Source organism: Gadus macrocephalus, chromosome 14, assembly GCF_031168955.1.
Source record: "Gadus macrocephalus chromosome 14, ASM3116895v1".
In the NCBI taxonomy this organism is placed as follows: Eukaryota; Metazoa; Chordata; class Actinopteri; order Gadiformes; family Gadidae; genus Gadus; species Gadus macrocephalus.
This window is the reverse complement of record NC_082395.1, coordinates 9078789-9095649: the sequence shown is the minus strand read 5'-3', so window position 1 is coordinate 9095649 and position 16861 is coordinate 9078789. Positions and strand designations below refer to the sequence as shown.

The window sequence follows — 16861 nt, the reverse complement described above, 5'->3', positions numbered from 1 at the left end:
GTTTGTGATAATTAAATATTTCTCATTACTTGTTTTCATGATAATTTATTCTCAGATAAAGTACAAATAATAATTTCAAAGAATTCATTCAGGTCATACTCATCCAATTATAATATTCTGTGACATCTCTCATAAAAAAATATCTCAATTTATTAACTTTTTTTTTCTTATAATATGGTATCATCATAGATTACATGAAAAAATATATCTTCATTTGTATAGTTTTATCCTTTAATGTTCTGGATATTGAATGGTTTCGATACTCTCAGCTGCATTGAACTGTATTGTAATGCACTGGGAGGGGAAAAAGGATGAGGGACTGAGTGAGTAAGTAAAAGGGCCCCTCCCACCAACCAACTATAAAGCCGATCGTCTGGTGTGTTAGAGCTATTAGCAGAGTGTCACAGCTGCCCTACAGCACCTCCAGCAATTTCAAGAAATCTGTGGAGTACTTTTTTTAATAGCCAAGTCTACAGCCAGAGCGCCTTTGGATCCAAGTGAATTAAATAAGGATTATAGGTATGTGTGCTTTGGAAAACATCCTTTTGTCTCTTTAGGTTTCCTTTTACCCTAATCATTGCTGATGGCTTTATTCTTGTGCTTTTGAGGTCAGAGTGTATGGACAAGGACGGGTTATCTGTCTGGTTATATAAGGTGTTTAACTGGTAGTGTGTGCAGAAGGTTGCCCTCTAGATGTTTTAAGACATCTGGTAGGAATTAAGTGTGTTGCTGTTTTAATTGTTTTAGATTTACACCTCCTGCTATTTTCCTGCTTGTGGAACTTAATTGGATCAATTGGATGATTTCTATTGAGTTAAGTTAGCAGTGACTCAGCCCCAGTAAAGTCTAGCCCAAACTAAACGGAAAGACCCAGTACGAGACTCTCCTTTGCTGGCCAGGGGCCTAAAGCGTGGTTGTACGTTTACTTAGCCCCACAAAACTGACCTTGGCTTAACTTTATAAATAAATGAATGATAAGTAAAAATAACTTGGCTTTTGGACTCTTGTGTGAACCGGGGCTAGTATGGTAGTTATCATTGCAATGCATCGCTTTCAGAGATGATTTCAGAGACAATATAAGGTAGCATATAAAGTTATATAGTAATTTGATATGACAAGTAAATAACTGACAAATGTTTCTTTCCCTCACAGGTCACAGAGTCAACATGAAGCTGATCCTCCAATCCGTCCTTTATGGATGCCTGCTATCCACAATAGCTCACTGTGTGGAACTTGAAGTGAACCCGGAGTTGAAAAAACGGTGAGCTGATTTACTTTCTTTATTCACTCTTTAATCTTCGACCTCTACAATGGATCAATCCCATCATTCCATATGTAAACAGTGAAGGCAGATTTCACCACCTGACTTCCTAAAGATCTGCCCTGGATTAATCTGGTCTCCCGTCTTTCCTCCCCTATAGGTTAAGTGTGTGGATGGAGAGCCAACTGAGGAGGCATCTTAACAGCATGTCTGCAGAGAGGGTGGCGGAGTCTGAGCAGTTGGTCACACCAGAAGAGATCAGGGATACTCTGATTCCACATTCCAGGTAAAAAGAAACCCCAGATACCTTCTATTTCCAGTTTAACTTATAAACTGACAAAAGATAGATACAATTTAAATATAGACTACTGAGAGCAAGCCAGTCACGAATGCAGTGCAAGAGTTAATTTTCCTCTCTCTCTCTCTCTCTCTCTCTTTCGCTTTCTGTCTTGACCCATCCTCCATCCAGCAATGGCATCAGCATCAGAACCAAGCGTTCCAAGCACTTCACTGTCAACCAGTCCAGACGGCCCGGCTGCTCCCTGGGCACGTGCACCGTACATGACCTGGCGCACCGCCTCCACCAGCTCAACAACAAGTTGAAGAGTGCCCCCATCGACAAGATCAGCCCGCAGGGGTACGGCCGGAGACGGCGCTCTGTCCCGGCTCGCAGGGTCACGCTGGAGCTGGAGCAGGGAAGGCTGAGGCCTGACTGGAGGAACACTGTGTCACAAGTTCACAAGCTGGAGGCCCTCCTGCTCCTCACCCGGACATGAGCAATTGATTGGAAGCAAGCGCAGATAGAAGCCAAACAAGAGGAAGGCAGCCAAGGACACTAATATGTCCTCTCTGCTGTTTGTTCCAAGACTATTCAAATGTCTGAGACTTAAAGCCAGGCCATCTCCAGCACAAGCTTTTTTGTTTAGTTATTTTTTTGGTTCAAAAGCGCAAGGACTGAGTTAGCGCAAACAAACGGACTGCTCCAGCTGTGTGTCTCTGGAGACCGGGTAGGCTGATGGGAGATGGAGTTGAGCATGCAGAGGGAGCAGACCTCTGCAGCTGGCCTTCAGACACTGGATGGCACGGTGTGGAGCACCAAGGCCAGATGCTGCTGCTGCTGCTGCTGCTGCTCTGTCTCTCTGCCTTGCAGCGGAAGGGAACACAGTGCTCACACCTGGCAAAGTGGGCTGGGAGGAGAAAGATTCTCTTTCTCTCTTTTTCACTGACCATGCAGGGACGTTAATACACACCACTTCCTCAGAGTCAGGACTTTGAGAACATCTATCCTCTAAGGACTATTATGCTACCCCATTCCAATCAACTCTCAATACTTGTCTGCACTTTTTTTTTCTCCAAATGGACCTAAAGATAAAAAAAAATCATCAGGAAGAGAGATGCTAATCACAAATGCTCAACAGGGAGATAGTTATGTGTTAGAGCTTTTAAGCTTTTGATCTTAATCATATTTTGGGACACTGTATTGTACAAAGGAAATATGCCTTAGATTCTGTGAAAAATGTGCCAGTCCAATGGATTGAAATATACTTGAAATTTATATTGTTTGTATAAACACATGTGCAATCTATATCTGTCGGTTTTTTACAAGTGTATGTATATATGTTACAAAATGTTGAATTTCATTATTTAAATATTGCATAGTGGCTACATTATGATACGTATACAGATTGAGCTATTTTTTATACAGGAATAAATATATAAGGGCATTCGTACTATCTATCTATTGCCATGTTCACTATTATTTTGCAAACTGTGGTAATCCTATATTTGTTTTAAAAAAATATGTTATATATAATATATTTGTAAATACAGTCTATTTTATTTGTGTAAAACAAACCTTTTTCATACAATAAACCTTTTGCATTCAAAGTAAGACTTCTTTGCTTCTTGGTTCCTTCAATTATCCGCAGTGCACTGCCCCAGTGGGACAAACTGCACCTGGTCTGAGTTAAGTGATTATAGGGTATTATTAGTCGTAGTCTCACTCCCCCTACTTGTGACCCCCTAAAGGGCAGACGAGGTGTCGGGCACATTCCTGCCTGGTCCACTCCAGCCTACATGGGTTCAACGCATGTCTGTGGGCCAGACCTTCGCCTATTAGAAGAGGCTGAGGCTTCAATCCCTCCATCCTCCATAGATGGCCACTGCTGCAGGGGCGCTTCTGTCTAGCATTCCTGTGCGGCACACAGAGAGCATCTCTGAAACACAAGGTTTCCCCACAAGGAACAGGCCGTGACCTCGGAAGAGGAGAAGCCGCCACTCGAAAAATTTGCCAGTAGAGCTCCCATCAGGTGACTTTGATAATTGTTCCATCTTATCCTGTACTAAAGTGAACATGGGTCCCCATGGGATATTTCTTTTCAATCTGGGCTGACAGATGTCAAGGTGGGGATTATCAAGTATGGTTATCCAGAGATGTTCCATGAAGAGACAAAAGAGTAGGGGCAGAAGGCATTTTATGTTGACAGATAGTTTATTCTACATTTGTGCTTTAATGTAAATATCAAGGGTGGATTAAATTGCTTCAGTGAAAACACTGTTATGAGACTGTTTGATGCCCTTTTTCACAATAAAATAACCGCAAAACGTACTGATCATCTGATTAAGCCAATTCAATTGTAACCATTTCATTTGTAATACATTAATGAATTGCGAAGTTTTTAACTGGATCAAATGGAACTGATATCACTGTTAATGGTAACAATAACGATGATAATGATTATGATTATATGGGCTCTACTGCCATCTAGCGAAAATATTAAGCAATGGCTTTGCTTCTGGCTGTATGGGTTTAACGGGTGGAAACAGTGATGATTTGCAGCTGCCCATTTAGAGCAATGCGGTCCAGTTGCAGAGTAAAGCCACCATAACTGTTAGGGAGTTATGTCTTCTCATAGCAACGTGTACAAATATTAAGATGGATTACCGAAGTAGCATTAAAGGGTATTGCATCATTTGGCATTATTTTGTGAAGATTCTGAAAATATTCAGGATGAACGCTGAATCACTGCATTAACCAAAGCCATTCAGGTCCTTCACTCAACTAAGTGGGGAAAGGTTGTTCCATGCTATTTATGGACCAGCTCTGACAGACAGAAAGTAAAGCTGGTAGACTGTAAGGGAGAAATAGGATAGAAGGGAAGAGTAGCAAAGAGAGGCAAGGAGCGTGAAGAAGCAGACTAGGAGAGAGGAGAGAAGAGGAAAGGAAAGAAGAAAGGAATAGAAGAAAGGAGAGAAGAAAGGAATATGGAATACAAATAAAAAAGGTTAATTTCAGATGCAGGGCTATTTCAAGTGCTGGCTTTCATTTTTGAAACCACACTGTCAATCATAAAGCAGCCAATCCAAAGCAATCAGTCAGTCTATACTACAAACCTCCAAACCCAAGAGTATCCTGAGAACCTGAGCTGGGTGGATTACCTCTGCAATCTCAAACACTGCCTGGCTGAATCAGGCACCATGCACCATCTGCTGCATATGTACCGTTTAAATATGATTGTCCTCATCCAAGGCCTCCTGGAGGGCTCAACATTGTGTAACAACGCTGTGCAGATTCGCCATGCGACTGAGAACTTTTATATATTATCTCTACTCCTTCATCATGGTTCAACAATGTGCCTGATCAAGGTGTTAACACTGATCTACTTTACCAGATCAAATTACTGAAATACAATACTATAATGAGCTTGTGATGGGATGGAAGTCAATTAAAGTCAAATCCTGCAAATAAATGGTAAAGATGGCAGACCATAAAAAGCCAAAGAATGTGCATTTATCAAGAAAATAACATTACAAGCCCCGGCTACGTTGTACAAATATAGGTTGCAATGGTAAAAGTTTGTAAAAGCAGCTAAATCGGTTTGGCTGGCTTTAGCATCCTGTAGTTCAAGCAGCAGTGGGAAGGCAGAGAAATTAAAGGGTTAAAGATGAAGTGATGAGCACTGCAGGGCTGCTAAAGGGCTATCACATTCTGTGGCCATAACCGAGCCTGGAGGAGACGAAGGACTTACACACAGTTTATAGCTATTGTGGGATGGTTTACGATACACCACATGCAGCAAGAAGAGAAGGTGAGCAGACCAATTTCTAAATATTAAAATTCATTAAGTGATTTAAAATATGTATTTATCTAAATAATCTGCACCTATTGACATTTGGACAGCTGAGTTAATGAGATTAGCTATCTGGAAGACGGCTCTGGAAGCAGAGCAACATGCTAAGAGGAAACAGCGCTCTTGTAAAGCAGAAGTCCAGTCCTTGCTTGGCGAAGGGTGAGATTTCCTTCTACCGTCTTACTTCTTTGAGTTCTAAATCTTTTCTCTATTGCTCTTTACACACACGCACAAACACATGCATGCACACACGCTTGTTTGTCAATTGCAAAGAGATCCTGACACAATTGCTGCCTGCCTGCCTAGGATCTAAGACATTTGTAACTCGGGAGATGGGGGAACTTACATGAGAGATCAGTGATTCATAGAGGAGCATGAGAGGACAAAAAAGTAGACACATCTGAGATAAGACAAATAACGGACCATGAATGGCCTTGTTCCCTAAAGCCTTTGAAACATGGAGATGATTCATTTGGTCATACCTGTACATGTACTGTAAAGACCCAGCTATCCTCCATGGGCTGGGGCAGGAGGGTGGCTGGTGATGAGAGGAGAATGAGGTGTTACCTCCATCATCCCATGCTTCCCTACAGAGTATTCCAGGCTCCCTCTGTGTTTCAGAACCTACGCAGGGCAGTGAACCATAAACACATGTGGAAATTGATATATATAGTATATAAAGCATATATAGCAGGCACAGTAGACCATCCTGACGGGTCAGAGAAGGCCTTCCTTATAGCTGCTCATATCCACTTTGATTTTAATTTGATGGAAGCGTGGTGGTCAAAGTCAATGCGTTGCAGTGGAAATGGCTTCCCCCCTTAAACCAAGGTCATGTAGAATTATCTTTGAACGATCATCAGTGATGTCAGTTAAGTTAGCCTTTATCTTCGCTCTCGCTCTATCTCAATCTATATTACTGCCCGTCTCTTCCGCACTCCCATTGTTTTGCTTTATGCATGAAACGAACAGAAAGACGGACAGACATAAGAAATGCAATGGCTACTGAGGAGCTCAAGCAAAGGTCCCTGCTTGGCCAGCCAGTTGTGACATAGTCCTGGGATTAGTACTGTATTAAAGCAATGACATGCGTCTCTTAAAATAGAGAGGGAGCTGTGAAAAGAAAAGAATGAAGGTGGACACGTGCACCAAGAGCAGTGGTGTGGCATGGATACTTGCATAGGGAACGGTGTCTCAATGAAACTAGGTACTTAAGAAGAAGGCAAAGAGAAAGAAACAGGGATGGCTGAGAGAACTTCTAACGGTAGGAATTGATAGAAAAATGCCTTTCTTTACATGGGAAGCGAAATTCGAGGCTATTCAACGGAGGCCTATTGTGGTACCTTGTTTCAGACGCGTCTTTTAGAGAGACGGTGTGGAAGAATTTACCTTTAGTGGGTAGAGTATCTCACAACACTAATAAGTAGCCTAAAACTTATTTTCGTTTTCTACATTGTTATGTAATCTTTCAATGTAAGTCTACTATAATAAGTCATTTTGACAGTCCAATCCAATTTTTTTGCCAGTCTCCTCCAACCGGTTTATATAGCCTACGTTCCACTCCACGTTCTTTTTTTGACGTCAAAGTAGTATCATTTTCAACGTCAGAACGATAGGACACCGGCGCCACGGCGAGGTGTGTGTGTCGAATGACGATGATTGTGGTGTCAAAGAGAGGGGTGTACTTTTCGGGAACCTACACAGCATAACGCCATGATGTTGTGTGTGGATGTGTGACGCTCCGTCTGACGAGCAGCGGTTGATTTTGATTTAAAAAAATGATAGTTTATTTTTAATCTCATTGTGTTAAAATTCGAGCCGAAACACTTCCACCTTCATGAACTAAAATAACTTTAAATTAAATCGCCTCATCCAACATGGAAGCACGTGTGAGGGTTGTTGTCATGGCGGTGGAGCCGAACTATATACAGCCATAGCAACAATGGGCAGTTGGTGTCGTAACAAGGATACTTTATTGTTTACCGGACGTAGATGGTCGGTAGTGGTTTAGATGAACAACTTTCCATACATCATCGGCCGTGGCTTTAGTGTTAACGCTAGTAAGTTGTGTAATTTAAAATAGTTCACATTCACAGCTGTGGATGGTAAATTATTAATCTAAAATCAATTTCTTGATCAATGCTTTCGATAGTTTTAGTTTAATATTTCCTCTGAACCTGTGGTGATGTTATGCTGTAAAAAAACAAAAACATTAAGGCTTCAGTGAGACTAGTGTGGCTCGAGTTCTTTGGAAAGCTCGCATTAGAGAGAGACTTGCATAAGACAATATCAAGGATAACTTAAAACACAACGCCAATGCCATGTTATAAAAAACGATAGCAGCTCAACATTGAAGTAATTTGTTGACTTGTTGCACACATTTACAAAACGGTACAAGCAAAAATATTGAGGCGATTGATTTTCCCTTTGATAAGGCATGTCCTCAAAATGATCATTCAAGGCCACTGTAATTCACCAAAGCTGACGCATTCCTGCAGATATGCCTCGTCAGTTCCCTAAGATCACCCTGAGTGAGGCCGATGAGGAGGTGCGGCTGCTGGCCGAGAGGGTCTACGCTTCGGCCCTGAAGGAGGAGGGCAATAAGGATGTGATATCCATGTTCACGGTCCCTGAGGAGGACTGTCCCATCGGTTTCCGCCAAGCCAAGGAGAGGGAGCTGCTCAGGGAGCTGGCAGAGCAGCATTCAGAGGAGAGCACCAAAAGGTATAGCTGCCTGGTCCTCTTCGTATGGTCACATCGTAGAGCGATGGGTATATGAGAAGGATATATTTCCTTGGGGTAAATTTGGTCCAAACAGCAGCAGACAATAAATTGAAAAATAAATTGAACAATAAAAACATGCACATACATGCTCTTAAAAATGTGTATGTAAAAAATGTTGAAAAAAATGAAATTTTTCGCAATTGCATTTATTTGTTTGAATAGCAGTGCTATTTCAGCAGTGTTATAAGGTCATTACTTCGGTTCAATCTGTTCTAGGAAGAAGAGTTTCAAGATGATCCGTTCCCAGTCCATGTCTTTGCAGGGCGTAGCCAATCCAGAGTGGACGCGCTCACTGGGGGCCACGCCCTTTGTGTCCCCGAGCTCCACCTGCTCCTCTTTGCTAGAAGGCCTTCCGGAATACCAGAGGGTCACCATAAGTGGAGACTACTGTGCTGGGGTAAAACACCTTTAAAGAGCGGGGTTAGGTGCAAGTCAATGTTGATGTTAAATCTGCTGGAGAGAGAGAGAGAGAGAGAGAGAGAGAGAGAGAGAGAGAGAGAGAGAGAGAGAGAGAGAGAGAGAGAGAGAGAGAGAGAGAGAGAGAGAGAGAGAGAGAGAGAGAGAGAGAGAGAGAGAGAGAGAGAGAGAGAGAGAGAGAGAGAGAGAGAGAGAGAGAGAGAGAGAGAGAGAGAGAGAGACTTTATTTGAACTATAAAAAACTTGTCTCTTCGCCCCCCCCCCCCCCCCCCCTACATTTCTTCGACATTGTTATGCATTCACAAACATGTGATTGACAGGCAAGATGCTTGACCCGAACCAATCAGGCAATAGAGGCTCAAATGATAGAACTTATATCTGAGGTACATTTAATGTCACAGGTAATGCAAAATTAGAGTAGTGTCTTACATCACATACTGAGATATATAATAATTGATATGATTGTGGACACATTCATATTATGATCAATTAGTGGGAAAGCTCTTCTTTAATTCCAGATCACAGTGGAGGACTATGAACAGGCGGCAAAGAGCCTCCTGAAGGCTCTGCGTATTCGTGAGAAGTATTCAAAACTAGCATATCACCGATTTTTCCGAACCACGTCAAAGTACCTCCGCAGTACTGAGAACGAGCTATGGACCGAGGAAGATGAGGTCTTGCCGGGTAGGAAAGAATGTAACTTCTGAGCATTTACGAGCCACTTGTATAATATAGATTGTCTATTCACTTGGTCGGTCAACATTTGGTCATGAAAATGCAAGTGCTGCTTTAAAAACAAACTTTCTTCAAAAGCCCAATTGTAATACTTGTCTACAACATGTTGCGTGTTGTAGATGTCTGCCCATGTCCAAGGAATGGAGAGGATCCCTACAGCATGGAGAACATCCCAGAGAATCTGGGCTTTGAACTGAAAATGAAAGATGGGATTGTGAACGTCTATGACAATCTTGAGGCTCTGAGGGAGAACAAACCTCGGAACCTCCCATACCCAGACTTGGAGACTTTTGCGATAGACCTAAGCCCCGTGTTGGCTATGATTGCAGATGGACCCACGTGAGTGACTATAACCCAATAAAAAGGCACTTTAGCTTAGCTACTAGAGGATGACTGGCATTTTTGTTGAGTTTAGTGTTCCTATTAGCCGTGGTACAGACATAACAATTCGCATGTTTTGTGTGTTACAGGAAAACCTATTGCCACAGACGACTAAACTTCCTAGGTTCAAAGTTCTACCTTCATGAAATGCTCAACGAAATGGCAGAGCTCAAGGAACTGAAAGGAGTGCCGCACAGAGATTTCTACAACGTCAGGAAGGCACGTTCTTTTTGGGTTTTATATTTTCGATCCAGAGTATATATCGTCCCATTTTTATACGATAAAGGATACATGTCGTGCGGTGCCATTTCCAGGTAGACACACACATCCACGCCGCAGCATGCATGTCCCAGAAGCACCTGCTGGCCTTCATCCAGACCACCTACAAGACGGAGGCCGAGCGAGTGGTGCTGGAGAAGGATGGGCAGCAGATGACTCTCAGGGAGGTCTTCCACAGCCTCAACATGGACCCATACGACCTCACCGTGGACTCCCTGGATGTACACGCGGTAATAGGCTACTTAGGATCAGGCCTTGTGGTGGAAAGTGGGCACTTTTTGTCGATGAATGCATTCTGCTCATCTAATAGACATTTGTATTCCCATGAGCAGAACGATGAGATAGAGACAGAACCACACTCCTTCTAGTTAGGATTGCATTCGTAATGGGGAGCATGTGCTAGTTTGGACCCAAAAAATGTATAGGACAAAAAGGAAATCAAAAAGTGAGAATGTGTACACTGGTAGAAATCATAATAATAACTTAATGAGTATGACAATCTATGATCATCTTTTTAGGGGAGACAGACTTTCCACCGGTTTGACAAGTTCAATTCCAAGTACAACCCAGTGGGAGCAAGTGAACTGCGGGATATCTACCTGAAAGCTGACAACTTAATCCACGGAGAGTACTTTGCCCGGATTGTAAAGGCAAGTCAAGAACACAATATTAACACAGTATTATCACTACGTATGAATTATAACGAGGGCTAGCATTCACAGCATTGGAATGTGATATTGCTATGGATATTTCATTTTTTCGTCAGGAAGTGGCCCACGATCTAGAAGAGAGTAAGTACCAGCACGCAGAGCCCCGCCTGTCCATTTACGGACGCTCTCCAGATGAGTGGGACAGCTTGTCCAAGTGGTTTATCGACCACAGAGTGCACTCTCCCAACATGAGATGGATTATTCAAGTGCCCAGAATATAGTAAGTGCTCCACCAGGAGAATTGCGGCAACAGAGCTGACAATTTTGTAGTCTGGGTGTGTTTTGTGTTAATGACTATTCTCCCATGTTTTAGTGATATTTTCAAGTCAAAGAAATTGATCCCAAACTTTGGAAAGATGCTGGAGAACGTGTTCTTGCCTCTATTTGAGGCCACTGTTAACCCTCAGAAGCACAAAGAGCTTCATGTCTTCCTCAAATATGTAAGGCAATAATATCCTTCACAATTCAGAATAACTATCCCAGGAACATTTATATTTGCGTACTCTGTTCCATTTTATTGAAGTCATCTATTTTATTTATATGAATGAAGGTCACTGGATTTGACAGTGTGGACGATGAGTCCAAACATAGCGACCACCTGTTCTCTTACAAGAGCCCCAAGCCAGAGCAGTGGACCGCAGACAACAACCCGCCGTATAGCTACTACCTCTTCCACATGTACGCCAACATCATGGTTCTCAACAACCTTCGGAGGTAAGCGTCGAGCACAGCGGCCCTGAAGCTCAGGGTCACTTTCAGTTTCAGGGTCAGTCATTGCTTCAGTTTTGAAACAAAATGGAAACTGACTGATTACCCCCTTTGGGGACGTAAACATTCTTCAACCTCAAGTTAACTTGGGGAGATCATTGAAAGGAACACCATTACTTCTGCCAGAATAATTGTTTAGTTCAACATCATGTGAGTGTTGGTGTGAAATATTTATGCTAAGATGTCAATATTTATGTTCGGTATGTCAATGTCCTCATAAACACACAGTCATTACTCTCCGTGGGGTCTGATCCCTCGCTCATCTCTTATACACAACATCATTAACTTGTACATGACTTATTTCAACACAACAATGTTCTCCAGAGAGCGCGGCATGAGCACCTTCCAGTTCCGTCCACACTGCGGAGAAGCTGGCTCCATCACTCATCTGGTGTCTGCTTTTCTCACCGCTGACAACATCTCACATGGGCTCAACCTCAAGAAGGTAGGCCACATCACGCTGGGTTGATCTCTTATCCCATGCAAGATGGAGACTTCTGTGGGTTCAGGTTCAAATGTTTAGGTCACTTTTAAACAGGGATGCATTTCACTCTTATGTGCAATCGGGAATGAAAATTTAAATACCAGATCTTGTATTTGCATAAATGAATTACATACCCTTGTCAGTCATAAACGTTGAGAATCGTCATTGCATTGAGGACTGGAGCTATTTGTTTGTGCTTCCTTGGGAAGCACAAACAAAGTGTATCCATGGCAGTGTATCCATGGCAACTATGCAACTGTCTTACTTCCAGAGCCCTGTGCTGCAGTACCTGTACTACTTGGCCCAGGTACCCATCGCAATGTCACCACTGAGCAACAACAGCCTCTTCCTGGAATATTCCAAAAATCCTCTGAGAGAGTTTTTGCACAAGGGCCTCTGTGTCTCCTTGTCCACAGATGACCCCATGCAGTTCCACTACACCAAGGTACTCACGCTTGACCGCCCGGTACCACTAGTGTTTGAATGCTCCACCGCTCAAATACTGCATGTTTGTACGCTGAAGACTGTACAGAATAGCAGTTAGGTTGTTTTGTTCATGTGTTTTTTTGTGTTTTGGTACATTCTAGGAGCCATTGATGGAAGAGTACGCCATTGCGGCTCAGCTGTGGAAGCTCAGCACCTGTGATGTGTGTGAGATAGCAAGGAACAGTGTCCTGCAGAGTGGCCTCTCTCACCAGGTAGAGGGACCATAGTTAAATCTCTCTCTCTCTCTCTCTCTCTCTCTCTCTCTCTCTCTCTCTCTCTCTCTCTCTCTCTCTCTCTCACCTCTCTCTCACCTCTCTCTGTCTCTCTCTCTCACCTCTCTCGCACTGAGCTCATCGATCCATGATTCAATGAATATGTACATTAATTATTATTTGACTTTGTATTTTTTATTTTGAAAGGAAAAGCAGCACTTCATCGGAGGGAACTACTTGAAAGATGGACATGAAGGGAATGACATCCGCCGCACTAATGTGGCCCAGATCCGGTTGGCCTACAGACACGAGACACTGTGCAACGAACTCAGCTTCTTAGTAGAGGCTGTGAAGTCTGACGCCATGAACTCAACGTCTGAGTGAAGTATATCCTCAACAGAGGATCCCAGCATGACTTGCCAAAGTGCTCAATATTTACCAGTTACTCATACATTTTTTCTGCAACAGCACTCAAAAGCTTTAATGGCAGGGAAATCCGATAACAGGATATTAAATGCAATGCATTGCTGATTGTTTCATAACCATTATCACTGATGTTTCCACAGATAGAGATCCCATCTGCATATAGCCATCTCTGATCATTAACACTGACCTCTGTTATCTGAACCTGGGCACAATATGTTTGGGTGCCCGTTCTCTTGCACATATCTTCTGTTGCAAACCAGGATGAATGACACTCTTATTTACAAGAAAATACCGGCTCTGCTATTTGCAATCTCCTAACTGTGGAGAACCCCCAGTGCAATGTTCATTATCTGTAGAGAATGGTAGATTGACTTTAAATACTATGGATATGCATATAGATGATTTCCACAGACATAGAGATATTTTAGTAAGGTTGATGTGTTTTATTAAGCCCTGTTTATGAGGGTTGTCTTGACTCAGTATTGTCAGTACTGCAAATGATGTTAATAGAGTTGACGACCCGGTTTCATTCAGTTTCACTGTATAAAGTATAAAAATATTTACTGGAACATTACATTTCTTTTGTCATGAACACAGTGACCTCTTGTGGCTGAAACGATTTATTAAATTAAAGTGAAATACATTAACTTAGAACAACTTAGACATCATTTATATACAAAACATTGACATATTAATTAAGAGACAGTCCCACACAACTAAACATATTTTTAGGCATACCATAACGTGCACCTTTTCTGTTCAAGTTTAAATCCATTTTGCATAGTCTACAACAACATTTTGGAAAATCCCTTTTTGCATGTATTTGATGGTAGGAAAGTGAATTAAAGCAAAATATCCAAAATATTGCCTGTTGCAAATATATAATATTGTCTACTATCCATTTAGGATAGGCGCCAAATCATATTGCTGTATCAAAACTGTCTCCGTCATCAGGCCCCTCGTCTATTGTGACCTCTGGCACACATGTGTTCTCCTCGGTTTCAATGTAGTTTTCCTGTGGCCCCATGTCCCAGTTCTGAAAACAGCTGCGGTTCCTTCCATTTTTTGAAACAGAAATAAAAGGTCCATTCAGCAAATAGTCCTTAATAATATTTTCATGTTTGTATTTCAATACTTCAAGAATATAAATTGGCTTGATAACAGCGTTAAACACTCACAATTGTTCCAACCCAAGGACAACAGTGATGACCAGTAGTAGAGCGCAGGTGACGCCGATAAGCAAGGGTTTGGTCGGCACTGAAATCATACAACATTGGAGAGGGAGGCAAAACATGGGATTAAATCTGCAAAAACAAATATTCATAACTCGGGTTATAAAACGAGATGCACAATACAATTCATACTAGTCTCCTCATACCTTTAAGGGAGCCTCGTGGGGTGCTGCCCAGCAGCAGGGCCTGCTTTGGCCTGTGGCTTATGGGGAACAGTGAAGGAGAAGAGATAGGTCTGCTGGTTGAGGTGATGGAGGAGAGAGAGGCTGAGGGCAGCAGGTCAGAGGTCAAGATGGTGTCCTGTTTGGAAGGAGAACGGCTGTTCTCCTGGTAGTGCGTGCCGGTCAGCAGGCTATCGGATTTTGTATCCTTCAATTGTGTCCCTGAATCTGTCACATGTGAACGGGCATAAATCATATGAGAGGGGACCAGAGAGGAATATGAAAGGTCTGTACTGCACTTTTGTAACTGGAAACTTACTATTTCTCAGAGGATGAGGATTTGACAATTTTTTACTGATGTATGGAAACTGAAAACTATGTTGATAAGTAAGAATATATTTTGAAGGGAATCCCAATAAAGTATTTATTGTATAGCATTATTGTAGTGTAGGCCTTCATCCCAGAGTATTGAAATAGTCATGGGTTAAAAACAGGTGTAGCTCATTCAGCAAATGATTTGTCATCTATGTGTGCCAGTGCCCATAATTTACTTAATGAGATAATGAGATACTATCTCAATATACGTATCACATTATGCATTACACCTCTGTGACGATGGCCTATAGAGATAGGAACTCAACATGAAATGAAGCCATACCTGATTCATTGAAGCAAAACACATCAAAGAGTATCTTGACACTGGTTCTCCATTCTACCAGGCCGGTCTTGCCTTTTCCACAGGAGGGCCTCGGCGTGGCTCTCGGAACGACTGCCAAGTGTTCATCGATCCATCCAAACCTGGGGACCAACGGATGCATTTTACGGCCAACGTACCGTCATATGCAGGCGTGCATTTCGTACATGCATTAAAGTCATCGGTTATAGTCGAGTCTGCTGCATGAGGGTGGTATAGCCGCACCTGCAGGTTTGGAAGCCCTTTGAGAGAGCCCTTTGCACTTGTGCTTTGGTGGCGATGGTCAGCCCAAGTGATTGGCAAACCAGCCTGGCCTCAGAGGCGTTGAAGGTGTAGTGAGGCTGATGGAAGACATCCACCGAGCTGACCTGATTAACCCCAGCAATTCTGTCGCTGCCTACAGAGAATGAGGACATCATTGATAAGTACCTCAAGAATTGTCCCACACTTGGGAAAAACTCTAAATAAAATAAATAATTTACTTTAAGAGTACAATAAGAAGAGTATAATATATATACATATATATATATATATATATATATATATATATAAAAATATTTTATTGACATAGAAAATTTTACCAAAGTAAAACAGCTTTGCTTGAAATGTCTTGCTTTTCTTACCTTTGAGAGGTCTTGATAAGGCGAGAGTGACCGGCAGCAGTAAAATCATTGTGATCATGCTGAGGTTGGAAGACCAATGGGTGTTGCGGATGAGTCCTACACAAGGGGTTTAAATAGGGGTGATTGTAGTGGGAGTGTGCACATTGATATTGGCCAGAGAGAAAGGGAAAAGGAAGGAGGACGTCCTGTTGAATCACAGGTCGAATTAAAAGCCATCGTGTGCTTTAGGAAAGACACAAGAAATGAGTTTGAGGAATAAAACAGCATAAAAAATATCAAAGTTGTTGTCTTTAGTCCCCTACATAGTGTTGTTAATGGTGAAGATGATTAAATCCTACATTAATTATATCACAAAAAACAAGGGGGTTTCAAAAGCTATACAAAAAAATATCGACAGTCAAGCAAAACGGTTAAGAAATAACCTACTCTTCAGAGAAATAAAGAAACCTCATGATTATAAAAGCAATTCCATCATGACAGATTTAATGTTTATGGGAAAACAATGGGTTTTCTCGGCACTGGTATGATTGGTACTTTTTGTGACAGTACAACTCGGTTGTACAAGTACAATCATTTCCTCCCTTCGGGCAAGGCCCAGTCCCACTTATGATCCCGTGCATCCTCTGATGAGCCTCTGGTGAGCAGCGTTATCGCATTTCCACCCTACCCCAGCAGGATATGACGCAGATGGAGCCAGTGTGCAGCCGTGGTGTCCTGGTCAGATGTTAGCGGTCCGTGACACTGGGTGGCCAGCTGTGACGTGCAAAAAAAACTTGTTTTCATGGGCAGAGGAAAGGGGGCAATACAGCCGTTCCATCACAATCAAGTGAAATATTATGCTGACTGAGTTATGACTGTCACATGATAGATAGATAGATAGATAGATAGATAGATAGATAGATAGAGAGAGAGAGAGAGAGAGAGAGAGAGAGAGAGAGAGAGAGAGAGAGAGAGAGAGAGAGAGAGAGAGAGAGAGAGAGAGAGAGAGAGAGAGAGAGAGAGAGAGAGAGAGATAGATAGAAGAAAGCAGAAGGTGCGCAGTTAAGACCATATTGATTATCAGCCTATGAAAAGGAAG

General features: G+C 42.3%; 3 protein-coding genes across 7 annotated transcripts; 2 read left to right on the top strand and 1 right to left on the bottom strand.

The window, feature by feature from the left end:
- The first annotated feature begins 384 nt into the window (after positions 1-384).
- adma (adrenomedullin a) lies at positions 385-3152 on the top strand. The gene is made up of 4 exons (XM_060071181.1): positions 385-519; positions 1153-1261; positions 1422-1547; positions 1731-3152. The coding sequence occupies exons 2-4, from the start codon at positions 1167-1169 to the stop codon at positions 2035-2037; spliced, it is 528 nt and encodes a 175-aa protein (XP_059927164.1). The 5' UTR covers positions 385-519; positions 1153-1166; the 3' UTR covers positions 2038-3152.
- Positions 3153-4986: 1834 nt separating this feature from the next.
- On the top strand, positions 4987-13636 carry ampd3a (adenosine monophosphate deaminase 3a). Of its 5 annotated transcripts, none has more exons than XM_060071002.1 (16): positions 4987-5349; positions 5442-5550; positions 7890-8115; positions 8392-8572; positions 9111-9276; positions 9447-9666; positions 9798-9927; positions 10023-10217; positions 10506-10641; positions 10758-10917; positions 11011-11137; positions 11248-11411; positions 11790-11910; positions 12221-12394; positions 12537-12647; positions 12855-13636. In XM_060071002.1, exons 2-16 carry the CDS (start codon positions 5493-5495, stop codon positions 13029-13031), a joined length of 2346 nt encoding a protein of 781 aa, XP_059926985.1. In that variant the 5' UTR covers positions 4987-5349; positions 5442-5492; the 3' UTR covers positions 13032-13636. The 5 variants fall into 5 exon arrangements, with proteins under 5 accessions (XP_059926985.1, XP_059926984.1, XP_059926983.1 ...); XM_060071001.1 differs by having other exon boundaries at positions 4988-5349; positions 9798-9931; positions 10027-10217; positions 10506-10637; positions 10754-10917; XM_060071000.1 differs by having other exon boundaries at positions 4989-5349; positions 10506-10637; positions 10754-10917.
- A 92-nt stretch (positions 13637-13728) lies between these two features.
- lyve1a (lymphatic vessel endothelial hyaluronic receptor 1a) lies at positions 13729-15941 on the bottom strand. The gene is made up of 6 exons (XM_060071006.1): positions 15784-15941; positions 15386-15557; positions 15125-15264; positions 14452-14694; positions 14252-14330; positions 13729-14128 (listed from the first exon to the last, which is right to left on the bottom strand). The coding sequence occupies exons 1-6, from the start codon at positions 15839-15841 to the stop codon at positions 13993-13995; spliced, it is 828 nt and encodes a 275-aa protein (XP_059926989.1). The 5' UTR covers positions 15842-15941; the 3' UTR covers positions 13729-13992.
- Positions 15942-16861: the final 920 nt, after the last annotated feature.

Coding starts and splice junctions, on each gene's coding strand:
- ampd3a (XM_060071002.1), top strand. CDS start 5,493: ATGCTAAGAGGAAACAGCGCTCTTGTAAAGCAGAAGTCCAGTCCTTGC. Junction 10,218..10,505: donor ACTCCCTGGATGTACACGCG/GTAATAGGCTAC, acceptor TCATCTTTTTAG/GGGAGACAGACTTTCCACCG. Junction 10,642..10,757: donor TGCCCGGATTGTAAAGGCAA/GTCAAGAACACA, acceptor TTCGTCAGGAAG/TGGCCCACGATCTAGAAGAG.
- adma (XM_060071181.1), top strand. CDS start 1,167: ATGAAGCTGATCCTCCAATCCGTCCTTTATGGATGCCTGCTATCCACA. Junction 1,262..1,421: donor AACCCGGAGTTGAAAAAACG/GTGAGCTGATTT, acceptor CCTCCCCTATAG/GTTAAGTGTGTGGATGGAGA. Junction 1,548..1,730: donor ACTCTGATTCCACATTCCAG/GTAAAAAGAAAC, acceptor TCCTCCATCCAG/CAATGGCATCAGCATCAGAA.
- lyve1a (XM_060071006.1), bottom strand. CDS start 15,841: ATGATCACAATGATTTTACTGCTGCCGGTCACTCTCGCCTTATCAAGA. Junction 14,331..14,451: donor CCCACGAGGCTCCCTTAAAG/GTATGAGGAGAC, acceptor GTATGATTTCAG/TGCCGACCAAACCCTTGCTT. Junction 14,129..14,251: donor GTCCTTGGGTTGGAACAATT/GTGAGTGTTTAA, acceptor AAAAAATGGAAG/GAACCGCAGCTGTTTTCAGA.